The sequence below is a fragment of the Halyomorpha halys genome, unplaced genomic scaffold (assembly GCF_000696795.3).
Source record: "Halyomorpha halys isolate HHAL.00 unplaced genomic scaffold, Hhal_1.1 Scaffold766.1, whole genome shotgun sequence".
Classification (NCBI taxonomy): Eukaryota; Metazoa; Arthropoda; class Insecta; order Hemiptera; family Pentatomidae; genus Halyomorpha; species Halyomorpha halys.
Window position 1 is genome coordinate 1400 of NW_027111507.1, and position 14652 is coordinate 16051.

Below are 14652 nucleotides of genomic sequence, written 5' to 3' on the forward strand. Positions count from 1 at the left end.
TCACCGAATTTAAATACTGTTCTATCATGTTTACTTTACAAATTATTTTCGTTGTTGTGGCACTACTGCTGTCCCCACTCCTCCCATCCCTAACGGTCATTTTAGTTTTGACTGCCGTCAAAATAGGTAGGCATTCTGTTTCATCATTTGATTCATCTTCACACACGGTCAATCAATAATCTTCCATTAATTAATTAAACTTAATCGCTTGATGTTATTTTAAGTCCCCATATTTTAAATCATTAGTCCAACTATTCAGATTTCCTATAACCTTAATAAGATCTCTTTTGTCAAATATCTTGCCTATCCGAGAGAAGAAGAGTATGCAAAGGTTTTTTTCTTCCTATATTAGTATAAGATTTTAAACGTCTCAGACATTATTAGTTGCTAAATTGTTATAAAAATTAACTATTTCAATATAGTTTTTAGGGATCCAATGGTCAAAATAGAACATATTATAAATAATAAATATTAAACATTATCTGACAAAACAATTCTTTCATAAAATAATGAAAAACTACACTTTTTTTTTTAAGTTAGCTACATTTTTTGCACCTTGTATTAATTCGGTACTAAGAGATTAAATTATACTATCACAAGAACAGGCGATTTATTAAATGTTCCTATAAACCGAAAAATAAAATCAAAACACTAGTAACGAACTAAATTAAATAGGTAACAAAAATATTAAATAAAACGAAACCGGAAAGGCTGAAACATTGTTGCTACTTTAATATAAATAACTTTGTGAGAATTCTCTATCAGCTCTGAGATAATATTGAGTATTGAATATGTTGTCATTGTCGCGTGCGTAAACGTATTTTCCTCACCAAAATTACGAAAATGGCTCGTCCGATTTGGCCCAAATTTAGTGAACTTGAGGATTATTGTAAAAGTGGTTTTATTTTTATTATTATTATATTATTTGTAGTTCTAGTTTTAATTTTTTCAGATAGGGTCGACTGTTTCCTTTCCCATATGAAAATAAAATAAAATACGAAGTATACTTACACTGGCAGACTTTTTTATTTTTTATTTAATTTGCATTTTTCTTTTGTTTTAGCTCCCAGAGTAAAATATATAATAAAATTTATTTTTCAATTGAATGAAAATGCATTTTTGTATTACTATATGTACAAGATGAGTTATGATTTGGGACTGGAACTTTATTTAAATAAATATTTTATTATTTGAATAAATATTTTGTTTAGTTGAAGAAATAATTTGTATCTGATTTAATCTTTATATGATTCAATACCTTCTAATTCTTTTCCTAAAAAAAAAAAAAAAATGAACGAAGAAGAGGTGTACATAAATCTTTATACAATTTTCCAATGAACCGGTGGTTTAACTGAACTCTAACTCTAGGCCTACAGATGAAAAGAGATGTTGGTATCGATACACCTCTCTTGATGTGAAGTATCATTATATGTTATAATGGAATAGAAAATATCGATTTTCCGATATCATAGGTTGAAAAGTATCAATAATCCTTCTTGTGCGATACGTTACTTCCCGGTGTCCAGTGAAAAATATCGTAGGTCCGAAAAAAGGAGTACCAGTTGTGGTGGAATATCCTGTATAATTATCCCGATATTATCGGAAGATAGTACCGATATCACCGTTCTATCAAATGCAAAGTATCAATCCAAATATTGCAAGTACTGGACAGAAATGATCGATATTACAGAATATCGATAGTGCCTAAATCGAGAGGATTGAAACGTTTCTATATCTGATAAATACATATACAATGATATACAAATGTTGCTTTTTTAAAAGGCTAAATCTCGAGAACTATTGGACGTAAATAGCTTTTTTAGGGCTAATATTTCAGCAAATTTACTCTTCTTTAAAAAATGTGTTCATAGGTTTTTTAGTATTGTTGGTAGTTATTAAGGTATAGAGCTCCGAATGAAAAATTAATGTTTTTTTAAGGTTTTGAAACGGCCGCCATTTTTTATTCCCCCTACCTATACTTAGCAGACTCATCTGTTTTGACTAGTAATTATACATAGTTTTCATTAAAGTAATCAAAAATTGTGATGAGATAACAGTATCAGTAGTAACAGTAGTGTATAGTGTGTAATTTTCCAAACCTTTTCAGAATGCGCTAAACTACCTCTTTGTGTTCCAATGGTCAAAATGAGAGAAATTAGAAATGATAAAACTTATTTAACTAAGTATTATTTTTTAAAATACTGAAAAAAACTTATTTTTAAACTAAACTACATTTTTTCAATTTTTATTTACTCATCACAATAATGAGATTACATTTTACTATCACAAGAATACACAATTCATTAAACGTTACAATTAGCCGAAAAATAATAACAAAATACAACAATTAACAGAAAATATTAAGTAATTCGAAACTGGAAAGATAAATCACATTTTTAGTCATGGTTACATGTGCACATGTAGAATAACCGTCACTGTCAACCATCCATATATATTTCTTTCCAATTTAGATTTTGTTAATTAAATAATTTAAAGTTTAATTTGTAATCCATTCCCTTCCTCCCATAAACAAAAAAGATATCAATTTGAACCACATTTCCAAACACCTATTCCTTTTGCCTTATTATTTCGTTTTTTTCTTTCTTTTTTTGTTTGGCTAATCAGAACTGAGGCACCGTACCGATATTGTAATAAACATATTAAAATTGTTTTTACAGAGTTGAGAGCTGGTCATCAAGACTTGGTGTGGAATTATGGAATTTCGGCAAAGTTGTTACGAGGAAGCAGGAAATGCAAGATGTAAGCCCTTTTATTCTTAATTATTATGACAATAATAGAATTTTAAATGATAGTTATTGAAGCTATTACCATTATTTCACAAGAATATTTATTGTTTATTTATTAGTTTATTATTAATGAGTAGAAATAGATAGTTTGTTTATATGATAGTGATAGTGTTGATTAATCGAAAATTGAAAGTTTTAAAAATTAATGAAGTTTTTAAAAATAGGATGATTTTGACTTATAATTAATGACCTGGGCAGAATAACCTGCAAAACATTTTTGATGTGAGGTGAGAATTTATATTTGAAAATTGTACTTGAGGATGGCCGATTTTGCCGAAACGTTGGACTATTGATATGATAAAGAGTGTTGAGACTAAACAAGGATACCATTTGATTTATTTAATAAAGAATATTTATTTTTTATTAATTATTTATTAGTTATTATCTCATAATAAATTGTACTCATTGGAGAAACTAGCCTTGTAATGCCGTTCCAATGGACTTAATATATATGCACAGAATAGATTAATATAATCTTCATTTTATAATGTAATGCACCACTTATTGTAAATAATTTTAGTTTTGTATTATATATATAATTTATTTTTCAATCTCCCCTTCTTCTCGCATAACTAAAAAATCATGCTTTTTGTCACCCTCCTCTTAAATTTTAATGACACGCTTTGCGTCTGAATCCCCTTTTGTGGGCATCTCTATACTGTTTTATTTACCTTTTGAAATGAAAAATTATTTTCTTCAATAATTTTAATTTTTTAACATGGCAAACTTACTTTTTTAAGTATACAACGTACGTTTTTCATGTCAAGTAATATTATTTTGTTTTATCTCATGTTTTAGAGTTTCAAAGATGCCAAGGTTACTTCTAGAGAAGGACAAGAGCTTGTGTTTGAAATAGCTAAAGAAATAAAAAACATGATGGAATTAAAAATAAGTGCAGTGAGGGTAGGTATTATATCATTTTTATTATTGTAATAAGTAAACAAGTTTTGTTTGTTGAATAAATAAAATAAGAAACTCTCCATGGAGGTTTTGATTAATATGCTATTGTTGTTATGGTTTTCATTTGAAAAATTTTTCACAGTAACAAGTCTCTTTCTGTTGATGAGTAACTTGTATGTGTCTTTACTAGTCTCGGAGTAACTAACTGTATTCTCTGGAATTTTCTTTAGAATGAAAGATGTAACTAAGTCTTTTCAACTCTGGCTTGAATAGATTGGTAACCTTTTTGAAATCTCACCCATCCTATCCTAGTTAGAGTGCATACAAATATTAAACAACACTAACAACAATAGGACATCAGTATAACTCCAAAAATCATATTTTACTGGATAAACAATCATATTTGAAGTATTTACTGTTTCATTTTTATTATATATTTAGCGTATTATGGATACAGCTGAAAACTCTGCCATGGCTTTACAAATGCAAGAATCACGGGCAACATTATTACAAGATTATCAATATTACAATGCTAAAACTCTTGATAGAAATGATAGTAACCAATTAGAATTGAAAGAAAACAGCCACTTCTTTAATATAAAAGTGAACACCAGTTACAGTGCTGTACATGTTCCAACTAACGTGTATGACAGATGTAAGTTATGAGTTTTGTTTAGTAGAATCATAAAATCAAATACTAATACCCACACTTACTAATTGTAGCTTAAATTATATAAATACTAAATCTTATCACTTCAGCTCCTGAAGTTTTACAAGGTATCAAATGGTCAGCAAATCTTGATGAGATATTCATCAGTAACTACAAGCAAGATCCCTCATTATCATGGCAATATTTTGGAAGCTCTACTGGCTTTATGAGACAGTTTCCAGGTAAGTTACTCTTTCTATAAAATGAAGATATTCACATCATTATTTTTTGAGCTTTGAAAATTTAGATTAGTATATTGAATAGTCTTTGTTAAAACAAATAAACAACTATACTCCTTTCTTTAGCTTATTTTTATAAATTTTCAGCTATGAAATGGGAGCAAGAACCATCTGGTCCTGTGGATTTATTTGACTGTAGGACTAGATCGTGGTATATAGAAGCAGCTACTAGTCCTAAGGATATTCTTGTACTTGTTGACAATTCTGGTTCAATGATGGGACAAAGACGTGAAATTGCTCGACATGTTGTAAACAACATTTTAGATACATTGGGCAGCAATGACTTTGTCAATGTTCTTACATTCATAAAAAATGCCACTGGTGTTGTTCCTTGCTTTAGAGAACGGCTTGTTCAGGTAAATTATGGTGAAAAATGTATAATTTAATTGTAAACTAATTTATTACTACTTATTTCATCATATGTTTGAGAAAATCCCATCCCTTATATACATTGCTTTGATATCTTGTCTCATCCCTTTAAACAAATCTGTCTTTCAGAACTTAAATTATAAAAATTACAACCTTTAAAATTTGTTCCCATAAAAGAAGGAGTAGCAGACTCCTCTAGACAAACATTTTTGAACTAGAAATTTCCTCATTATTCACTTTCTGGAGAAATTATATGCAGAGGACTGAATTCTGAAGCCTGTGACTGATTAAATCTTGCTAATTTAACAACTAAGATATATTCTGTGGATTTATTTGTTATGATGAACTGTTAATAAAACAATTCAACAATCGTAGGAAAATACTCAAACTTTCAGTTCTGTCACCCTCGATTCCATTAGCACCCAATACCAATATTATGTTTTTGTCATCTATTAAAATATTGTCTGTGAATCAAGTAATACCACTTAGGATTAAATTCTATCTTTATTGTTATTTTTTAATCAAAAATATACATAGAATTGAAAATTGTTTGACATTCATGAATTTTGATTCTTTTTTTTTTTTTAAATATTGAAAAGTAGTATATATTCTATTGCTATTGGAATTTAATATACTCCTAAAACAATTTCAGGCAAATCTTGCTAACATTCGAGAGCTTAAAATAGGAATGGAGAACCTTGCAGCAGCAGCTAACATAGCAAATTTTTCAGTAGCTTTAACTACAGCATTTCAAATTTTAGAGACAGTAAGTTACTAGATTTTTCATATGTATATTTAAAATACATATTCATATATTTTTAAATTAGTGTAATTAATTTCTTTTTTTTTTGTATATACAACAAATTAGTATCGCAATGAGAGAAGAGGAGCTGCTTGCAATCAGGCCATTATGTTAGTAACAGATGGTGTTCCATACAGCTTTGAAGAGATTTTCAGAAAGTGGAACTGGGGGAAAGATCCAGAAACACCAGTTCGTGTATTCACATATCTTATTGGTCGAGAAGTGGCAGATGTGAGGGAAGTAAAGTGGATGGCTTGTGCAAATAAGGGTAATTTATTCTTATTTTTTCCTATTTCTGTTCCTAATAATATCCTTATATGCAATTTGATTCAAAATTTGTTTTTATATTTAATAATTGAATATAATTAACTGATTTATATTTATATTATTCATTAATAAGATAAGTATAAATTAATCAAGAATGTTTAAATTCATTCTAATTTGCTTCATCATCTTCGAAATTTATATTTTAGGATTATATAATTCATTTTACCTTGGTGCTAATATTGATATATAGTTATTTATATAGCATTAACTGTTTTTCTAGAGATAATAATTAAATCGCTTATTGATCCTGAAGGTTTGATGGGGATACAACAAACAATACTAGTCGAAATACCTCCCACCACTCAGAGGCAGAATTAACCAGTGCGAGGCCTGTAGCATGTTGAGTTTGCATAATTCATTATTGACTTTTGTCTCATTTTTTTATTTTTGTTCTTGATTGGCTTGTCGTTAGAAGGTGTATAGTGTGTCTGATATATGGTTTCTGGTCTTTTTGTCGTTCTTTAAGTACATGTTATGTGTAATAAAGTAGTTTTTAATTATAGTCCCACTTTATTTATTTTTCAAAAATACCTCAATAGGTTATGGGTCTATCATGTTTCTAACTAAGTTGACAGTATATTAATGAAGTGAAAGTTTTATTCAAATTCCATGGTTGGAGGTTTTTTAAAAGCTGATAACCCAGAAGAAGCCTTGCCAAGAGATTTTATCAGAGTTATGATACTAAGGCTCTCTTAGCTCTCACACTAATATGAGTGAGGAAACCTTAATGAAAGTTATGAGGTTTAGTTTAGCTAGAGAAGTGTGACCAGAGCTGCACAGGCTTTTAGGTAGGTAATTTAGACGATAAATCTTTTAATTTGACATAATCTTGACAGCTGACTCTCTGGAGCCTCTCCAGATTTCTTTAGGTCAAATGTTATAAGGAAATAAATTTAAGAGTTCTGTCTTGTGCATCAAGGGATAGTGTGGAGCCTAGAATTTTTCGTGGTGTTGAGCCCTTAAGATAGACCAAGAGGTTCTAAATCAGGTGATGATGACATACTCTACCATAATTTTTTCCTCCATCATGACAACTTCTGGAATACATAATATTGGCATCAGTGGGGTCTTAAGCATGGGATTTGCTTATAGCACTGCTGCTATGAAACTTTTTATTTATTTATTTTTCTTTACATACTTATGGGAACAGTATATTTAGGGTTTAATAAATAAAGTACTACTGAAGGTGCAGCCCAGTGTACTGCAATGCACCTTACTAATAGGACTGCACCTCCTAATATAGTCCATGAAGAATGTGTAATTCACATAATGAGTACCAAAAATTTCCCTCATAATGGCATATACTCTGGTCTTTCTGCTTAGCAATGGCTGATGCTCTTCCATAGCACTGCATGACATAACTCAGGTTCTGCTGTATCCGAAACTCTGCAACGTGGGGCACCAGGAATCGATGTTCTTCTCAGGCATCTGCAGTTTCTCTCAGAATCCTCTGTGCCCTGTCAAGATCTGTAATCTAGTTGGATCTACTTTGCCAGTCTGGAATAGACAGGGGGTGAATATTTCCTCCGCATTGAACCTTTATTGGTACCCATTATGGCTACCCACCATCAATTCCACTCCTCAAGTGAGTCTTCCCTCAATACTTTTATCCATCTCCTAACCTTTGTTGTAATTCCTTCAAGACTGCCTATAGCTGTTGATGTTATATTTGATAGCATCCTCCCTCAGTTTCCTTCTTGCTCACAGTTCCTCTACCTTTGTGGCACATCTTATAGCTTCTGCCACCAGTCTTGCCCTACTATTATTTGGTTAAATTATGACTGCCAGGTCATCCACATACACCTTTGGCAAGAACCCCAACAACTTGAGAACTGATTCTAGGCCTGAAGTTCAAATTAAATCCCTCTCAATTCTTCTTTCGACCTTGTCATATTTACCTTGTATCTTAACCTTCCTGTCTATGCGGCACCCCCTTACTAGGGAGTAGAAGTTGCTCGGGGCTTCAAACTCTTGCAAGTTTAAAATTCTATTATCTACACTTACTTGTCCAACTTAGCTTCAACATCCATGCACACCTACACCATGCCTACTGTGCCTTTCCCTCGGATTGATCCCAACTGTTGTGGGTGACTCATAACTTCGAGGACTGGTCACAGGCTCATGACCATCATGTACTTCAGGACTTTAAAAACACCCTCTTGTCCAGGTACTCATAAATACTTGAGAGTTCTTCCTCTAAATGGGGGTACTGTTATTTAAAATCACCACATCAATTCCACATAGTTCTGGAGCTTGTCTAGTCCTAGCCAGGACCATGTCTCAGATATCTCATGAGTAACAGTTGGTGCCTAGGTACTGCGATCACCACCATCAAGATTGCATCATAAATAACAGAAATCATGAGGACTTGAGATAGAGATCAGTGTGTAGCATTTAAAATCTGAATAGCAACTAAAATGGTTTTGGCACTCTGCTGAACAGACTATAGCCTAGAAGCCAAGTTGTTTTTGGAAGCATGTCTGGAAAGCAGAAATCCTCATGACACAGATTTATGTACTCTGTGGACATTGGAAAATATAAGGCAGCTAGAAGATGATATTTATGTCCATAGGTAGTTATGCTAAATATCTTTCAGTAAAAAACTTCTACCCCAACTTCCTTCTGTTCTATTCTGATGTCAAAAATAGCCACTTACCTTAAAAGAAGAATGGTTCCCAATGTTTTTTTCAAGTGAATCCCTAGGAGAAATCAGTTTGTAATACTATCAGGATTGAGTGTTTGGTAGATTAAAATATATGCTTAAACTTTTTGGACTTGACAATCAAGAGGTTACTAGAAAATCAAAGTAGGGATAAACTAATGAGTAGATTGAAACATAGGTAGGAGAATATTATTAAGTCTGGTCTTGCAAATTCAGCTTTTGATAAGGTATTTTGAAGGGAAGAATATAGACAACAATCTTATATGGAATCTGCCTTGAACTTGTGGATTTGTTTAGACCTATAATTATAGAAAAAATCCATAACTGTACAAAATGTGAGTATTGTACATTTTGACTCCAAAATGTTACTATTAATCCTACAATCCCATAGGTAAAAATAAGTAATTATTTGTTATAGTCTTTAGTTTGCTTCAATTTATAAATTTCAGTATTCTGGAAATGTCTGAACTAATTGCTTAATAATAGAAAAATCAATTCTTTAAAACTGTTGCTCAAATGTTTAGTTATTTATGTTAACATAAATCATTATTTTAAAAGTGAAATTTCTTGATTGTACTAGATTTTTTTTTCAATATTTACTTTTAAGAAATTGATACAAATTATTATTTTTTAACAGTGATTTTAAAAATATAGGGTATTATGTCCATTTAAGCACCATGGCAGAAGTTCGTGAAGAAGTGTTACATTATATTTCAGTGATGGCCAGACCACTGGTTTTAAATAAAACTCATCATCCAATTATATGGACACCAGTTTATGCAGATATTACAGTATGATTTGAAGATTACTTGTATATATTATTTACATGTTATTTATAAAAATATTTAAAAAACTTAAAATGTATTATAATATTGCAGGATCCCAAAATGACTGACTGGTTGTGGGAAATGAAGGAAAAAGAAAAGCAAAAACAAATCTCTCTACAGTTTAGAAAAAAGACACAAAATACATCTGAGGAACAAAAAAGAGCTGAAAAAGCTGAAAATGCAGAGCGCGAATATTTGGTAAACTCCTAGAATGTATAGATTGTGTCATTCATATCATAAGATCATTCATATCATCTTCTATTTATGTCATATCCTTGGATTAAATGTAGATTTCCTATTGTTATCTGAATAATTTTGTTGAATTCATAGAATGCATTTGCTTATTATTTATTCTCCATATTTAAACTGATACATAGATACACATGGCATATTTTCATTATAAAGTACATTACATGATTAAAATGAATAAGCTCTTAAAATTTTATTTTCATAAGGAACCAAATAAATAATATATACATGTATATATGTATATTTATCATATTCTGAATGCAATACCAACATATCTAAAAAAAATAAATTTTTTTTTAATTCAAGTGAATGATCATTAATTCCAGATGGTTGATTTTATTTAATGAAATACTCACACAAATGAATAATACACCATTATCAATCAAATTTTGATAGCTTAGTTCTAAATAATCGCTAAATTAAAATAGCATTATGTTTTTACTATTATATGTGGTTATAATTACTAATGCATTTATGCATTTCTGTGTTGAAAAAATGCAGATTAAAAATAAATTAAAGATCAATAGTTTTTCTTTGTATTAATATTGCAATTATTGTTTATAGATGTACACCAAATACAACCAAAATAGCAATCTGTATCCTTATAAGATGATGACTTCTGTGTCTATGCCAGTTTATGACAGAAGAGAAAATGCTGTAAGTTATTATATTAGCTGGCTCTTTTTTAATGATGTATTTTATTATTCAATTAGTTGGACAAGTTTTGAAATAGTTCAAACTTTAATAATTTTTTTCTCCTTTTATTTTTTTTTCATCAAAGAAAGCTGGAATCATTGAACTTTCTAATTACAATTTTTAATAATTTTAAATCTAAAAATTTTTAATCATTATTTTCGTTAACTTCTTATTTTTTAAAACTGTCAACAGAACCTAACAGAGCGTGTTCTCATTAATGAAGCATTTTGGGTTCTAAAAACCAGAGAAGTATATTATGATTCTAACATAATGTTGCCCGACCAAGTACATTTAGTTAGATTTGCTGTAGAATAGAGTAGTTCATGACTTTTTGTTAGACATTCTATTGTATAAATGTTGCCTAAAACTTCATTTTGATTTATAAAAAATATGGTTTTAACTGAATTTTATAGTGTGAATATTTATCTAATAATATTCTAGTAAGCCAAAAGTACAAAATTATTGTTTTATCTGTGATAATATGTTATTTTTATGAAAGTTAACTGTAGATATTATATTTAATGTAATAGTGATATCAATAATTGCATTTATATTTCATTAACATATTACATGAGTTTTAGAATATTTAGGTGTAAATTTTGTAGAAGAAAGATAGTTTTAGCAGAAGATAGAGTATTGACTATAGTTGTAGAAAACTAAAGAGAAGTAGGAGACAATTTCTTCTTGGCACCTATTGAGGCTAAATGTAGTAGACATATTTTTTTGAGAATTTTTTACTACATTTAATAAAAATTATAGTAATTGTAAATATGTTTTAATTTATAATAAACATTGCTACTATAAAGATTGCAGTGTTTGCATTGCATCATGTAGGTATATTATGATGACCTGATATTATTAACTACTTTCTTTAATAATTATTAGTGCCACTTTTACCATTCATTAGTTTACCTACATATGAATGAAATTAAATTAGATTTGAATTATTTTTTAAAAAAAAAAAAAAAAAAAAAGTACTCTGGAAGTTTCATCAGGTTCAGCTTGATATTAGTATTTGAATATGATAATTACTTAATCCATTTATCATATTTAATCAAAGATATATTGTTGTTAAATATGATATGTTATTAATCATACCTATTTCTTTTAGTTTAAAATAATAAATTGTTATTCCTAATAGTCACTGATAACTTAATTCAATAAAAAATTTTTGATGTGATAAATAAATCGGCAGTTCTTGGATTTTAAAAACTATAAATTGTTTTAATATTTTTCCAAACATATGTGAAATTACAAAGCTAGGAATATCTGGATTTTAATTTTAATCACAAGTATAAAGTGGAAAAAGTTCCTGTTTCTTATCTTAGTTTTTTTTATTCATAATTTTAGGAAATTATGAGTTAACTTAGGAACTAAAGTAGGAGAGGGTTAGCTCATTGAGGAAGGCACTGTGCTCCTATCTCCCTGGTTGTGGTAGATAATCATTTATTCTGTAATACTAGCCAAGGATTGACTCATTTGAGTGGGATCCTGAACAACTGTTGATCTAGAAACAGTACTTTACAATTTGTTCCATTTAAAGTAGTAAGTCAAAGAGATAATTGTTGGAATGCAGTCAGTAATAAAATACACTGTTTTATTTTATGCTGACTATTTGGCTTTAATTGTAAGCTTACATTAGGGCTAAGTAATTTACAATTATAATAATAATAGGAATAATAGGAATAAATGTAGTGAAGATCTTCACTTACTTCTTCCTCTCCCAATCAACATTCAATCCCCCCTTTACTTTATTTGTTACTTTCATTCCTGTTTATTTTTTATCTTTATGAGTTACTTTACATTACTTTTTTTTTTTTATTCTATCTGGTTTTACTAAATTTCTTTGTTTTTTGTGAGTTTATTTTCAATATCTAGTTCATGACATTCGATGTTACCTCTTCATTTCTTTTATATCAATGTTTGTTTTCTTTATACCATTTATATAATTTCACTTGGTATACTTTTATGATTTTCATCTTGATTGTATCCTGTTTCTTATAGCCCTGGAAAAGGCCTGCAAAGTTGTCTGGATTTTCAGCATTCAACAAAAGTTTTTTTTTTCAATGTTTTGTATTAATCCTCACCACTACCCCATCATTTTCTCCTTGATTATTAATCAGGTTTAATATTCAATATATATTGGGATTAAATGTGGGAATATGAAAAAAGTTATTAAAATAATATTGTTTATCTGCCAAATTTTAATTAGACTGAAAAATTAGAGAACATTTTCACTAATGAAGAACCAGGGAAATAATGGGTGAAGAGGAGGCTAATCTTGAATAATATATTGATAAAAAAACAGAATAACGTACATCGATATAAATTAATATTGATAATATAAACACTAATCCTAAATAGTAATCCATAAAATAAGATGAACCAGAAGGCTCCTACAGAAGTAATCTTAGGTTGAAATATAGATCACTAGACATACAGGCATAAAAAAGATATAAATGTAGGTTTAAAGATTGTGAAATATAATACCCATAATGGAAGCTAATTTTAACTAATTTCAACATTACAGCTGTTTGGTAATGGCAAGATATATTCTGATAACAATAAATAAGAGCAAAACAAGTTCTTAGTATAACTTCCTACACAGAGAAAGAGAGCGAGATTATCATTTAAAAGCTAGAGCTAGATAGAAAGATTATTCTCCATTGACAAGGCATTCCCTTAAATGCCATGATTGATGGATCAGTTGGAGAGTCCAGGGCTAAATAGTTCTTCAAGAATATCTGATTGGGGCACTGACTTAGCTTGATAGACTCATAGCTACATTGTAGAGATGGGCATCCTGTCCCAAAGACAACTGATAATTTTAATACATTAGGCAATAGAGTGCTACTATCTTAATAGACTGAGTAGTGGACTACTGGTAGGAAATACTATGTCCCTTACTTCCTTACAATTTCTCTTTTATCTCAAAGAGTTAATTTATATTTATACTAAGTTGCCATTATTGAATCTATACTGAAGAAGGTGTAAATCTGTAAAACGATTGAAATGATATTCCTAAACAAGTATACATAATTATATTGATAGAGAATAGAAAAGTAATTTATGACAAAGAATATACATTTCAAATAGTAAATATATGTGTAATGGTAAGGAATTGAAAGATAGGTTAAATTTAAAGGAGAACAAAACGGAAAGTAAGCATCATTTAAAAAGAGAATGATGCTATAAATGCTATAGGTAGAAATAAAAAAACATAAAAGAAAGAGAAGTATGGCAGATGATATACTAAGGAGAAAACAAAATTAAACATGAAGGAGCTTATTTTTATTTTCAAAAGTTAGAGTGGCGAGTTTTTAATGAACATTTTTTAATCATTTAAAAGAATAATAATGAATACTATTATTTATGATTTCAAAAGTTTAATATATAAGGAATTTATTTTTATTTATAAATCATACAAAATATGTTCACATTTAATTTCAGTATATATTAAATGTAATTTAATTGTTGGTCTTGGGTCTTTAATCTTCATGTGTAAGACTACAAATTCTATGATGAGTATCATGAAGATGCTGTTAATTAGAAAGAGACAGAGAGTCCCATAGTTATAAATAACTACTACAACACCATAGTAACACCGCCAATCAGTAAATACTTTTACCATTAAATCTATAATTATCATATTTTTTGTTTATTTTTCCAAGGAATTAGTTGGATTAATGTTTCTGTTGTATATATTTTTTCTAAATTGTTAAATAAAAGACTAGAAGGTAAGGAGATTAATAGTTTATGAAGACGCCTTCCTGGAAAAGTTTGTGATTTTCAGCTCCTCAAGCGACACATAGAATCTTTGTTGCACCTTAACCTAAGTTTTTATATGAGTATAAAACTGATGCACAAAGAGTCTCAAAATTAAGAAAATCTAAGCAAATTGTACTGAAAATATAAAAACTCTTAAAAACATCAACAAATAATAAATATAACAGTTGCTAGCCTACCTTCTACGCCACAACCCCTGATGAAGACCTGAAACTCAGGTCGAAACGTCGGCATAAAATAAATAAATATGGTTTTGTTTATTTATGTTGTTCTTTGCTG

General features: G+C 29.4%; 1 protein-coding gene across 3 annotated transcripts in view; it reads left to right on the forward strand.

The window, feature by feature from the left end:
- Window positions 1-2678: 2678 nt before the first annotated feature.
- The window catches only part of stj (straightjacket), a gene marked incomplete at its 5' end in the record, with an annotated part of 41636 nt that continues 29662 nt past the window's right edge, over window positions 2679-14652 (forward strand). For all 3 annotated transcript variants that reach the window (XM_067049543.1, XM_067049546.1, XM_067049544.1), the window contains 10 exon segments: window positions 2679-2760; window positions 3606-3710; window positions 4149-4362; window positions 4467-4598; window positions 4743-5011; window positions 5677-5790; window positions 5893-6094; window positions 9470-9606; window positions 9694-9840; window positions 10456-10548. In XM_067049543.1, the coding sequence (XP_066905644.1) occupies window positions 2679-2760; window positions 3606-3710; window positions 4149-4362; window positions 4467-4598; window positions 4743-5011; window positions 5677-5790; window positions 5893-6094; window positions 9470-9606; window positions 9694-9840; window positions 10456-10548 (1495 nt within the window).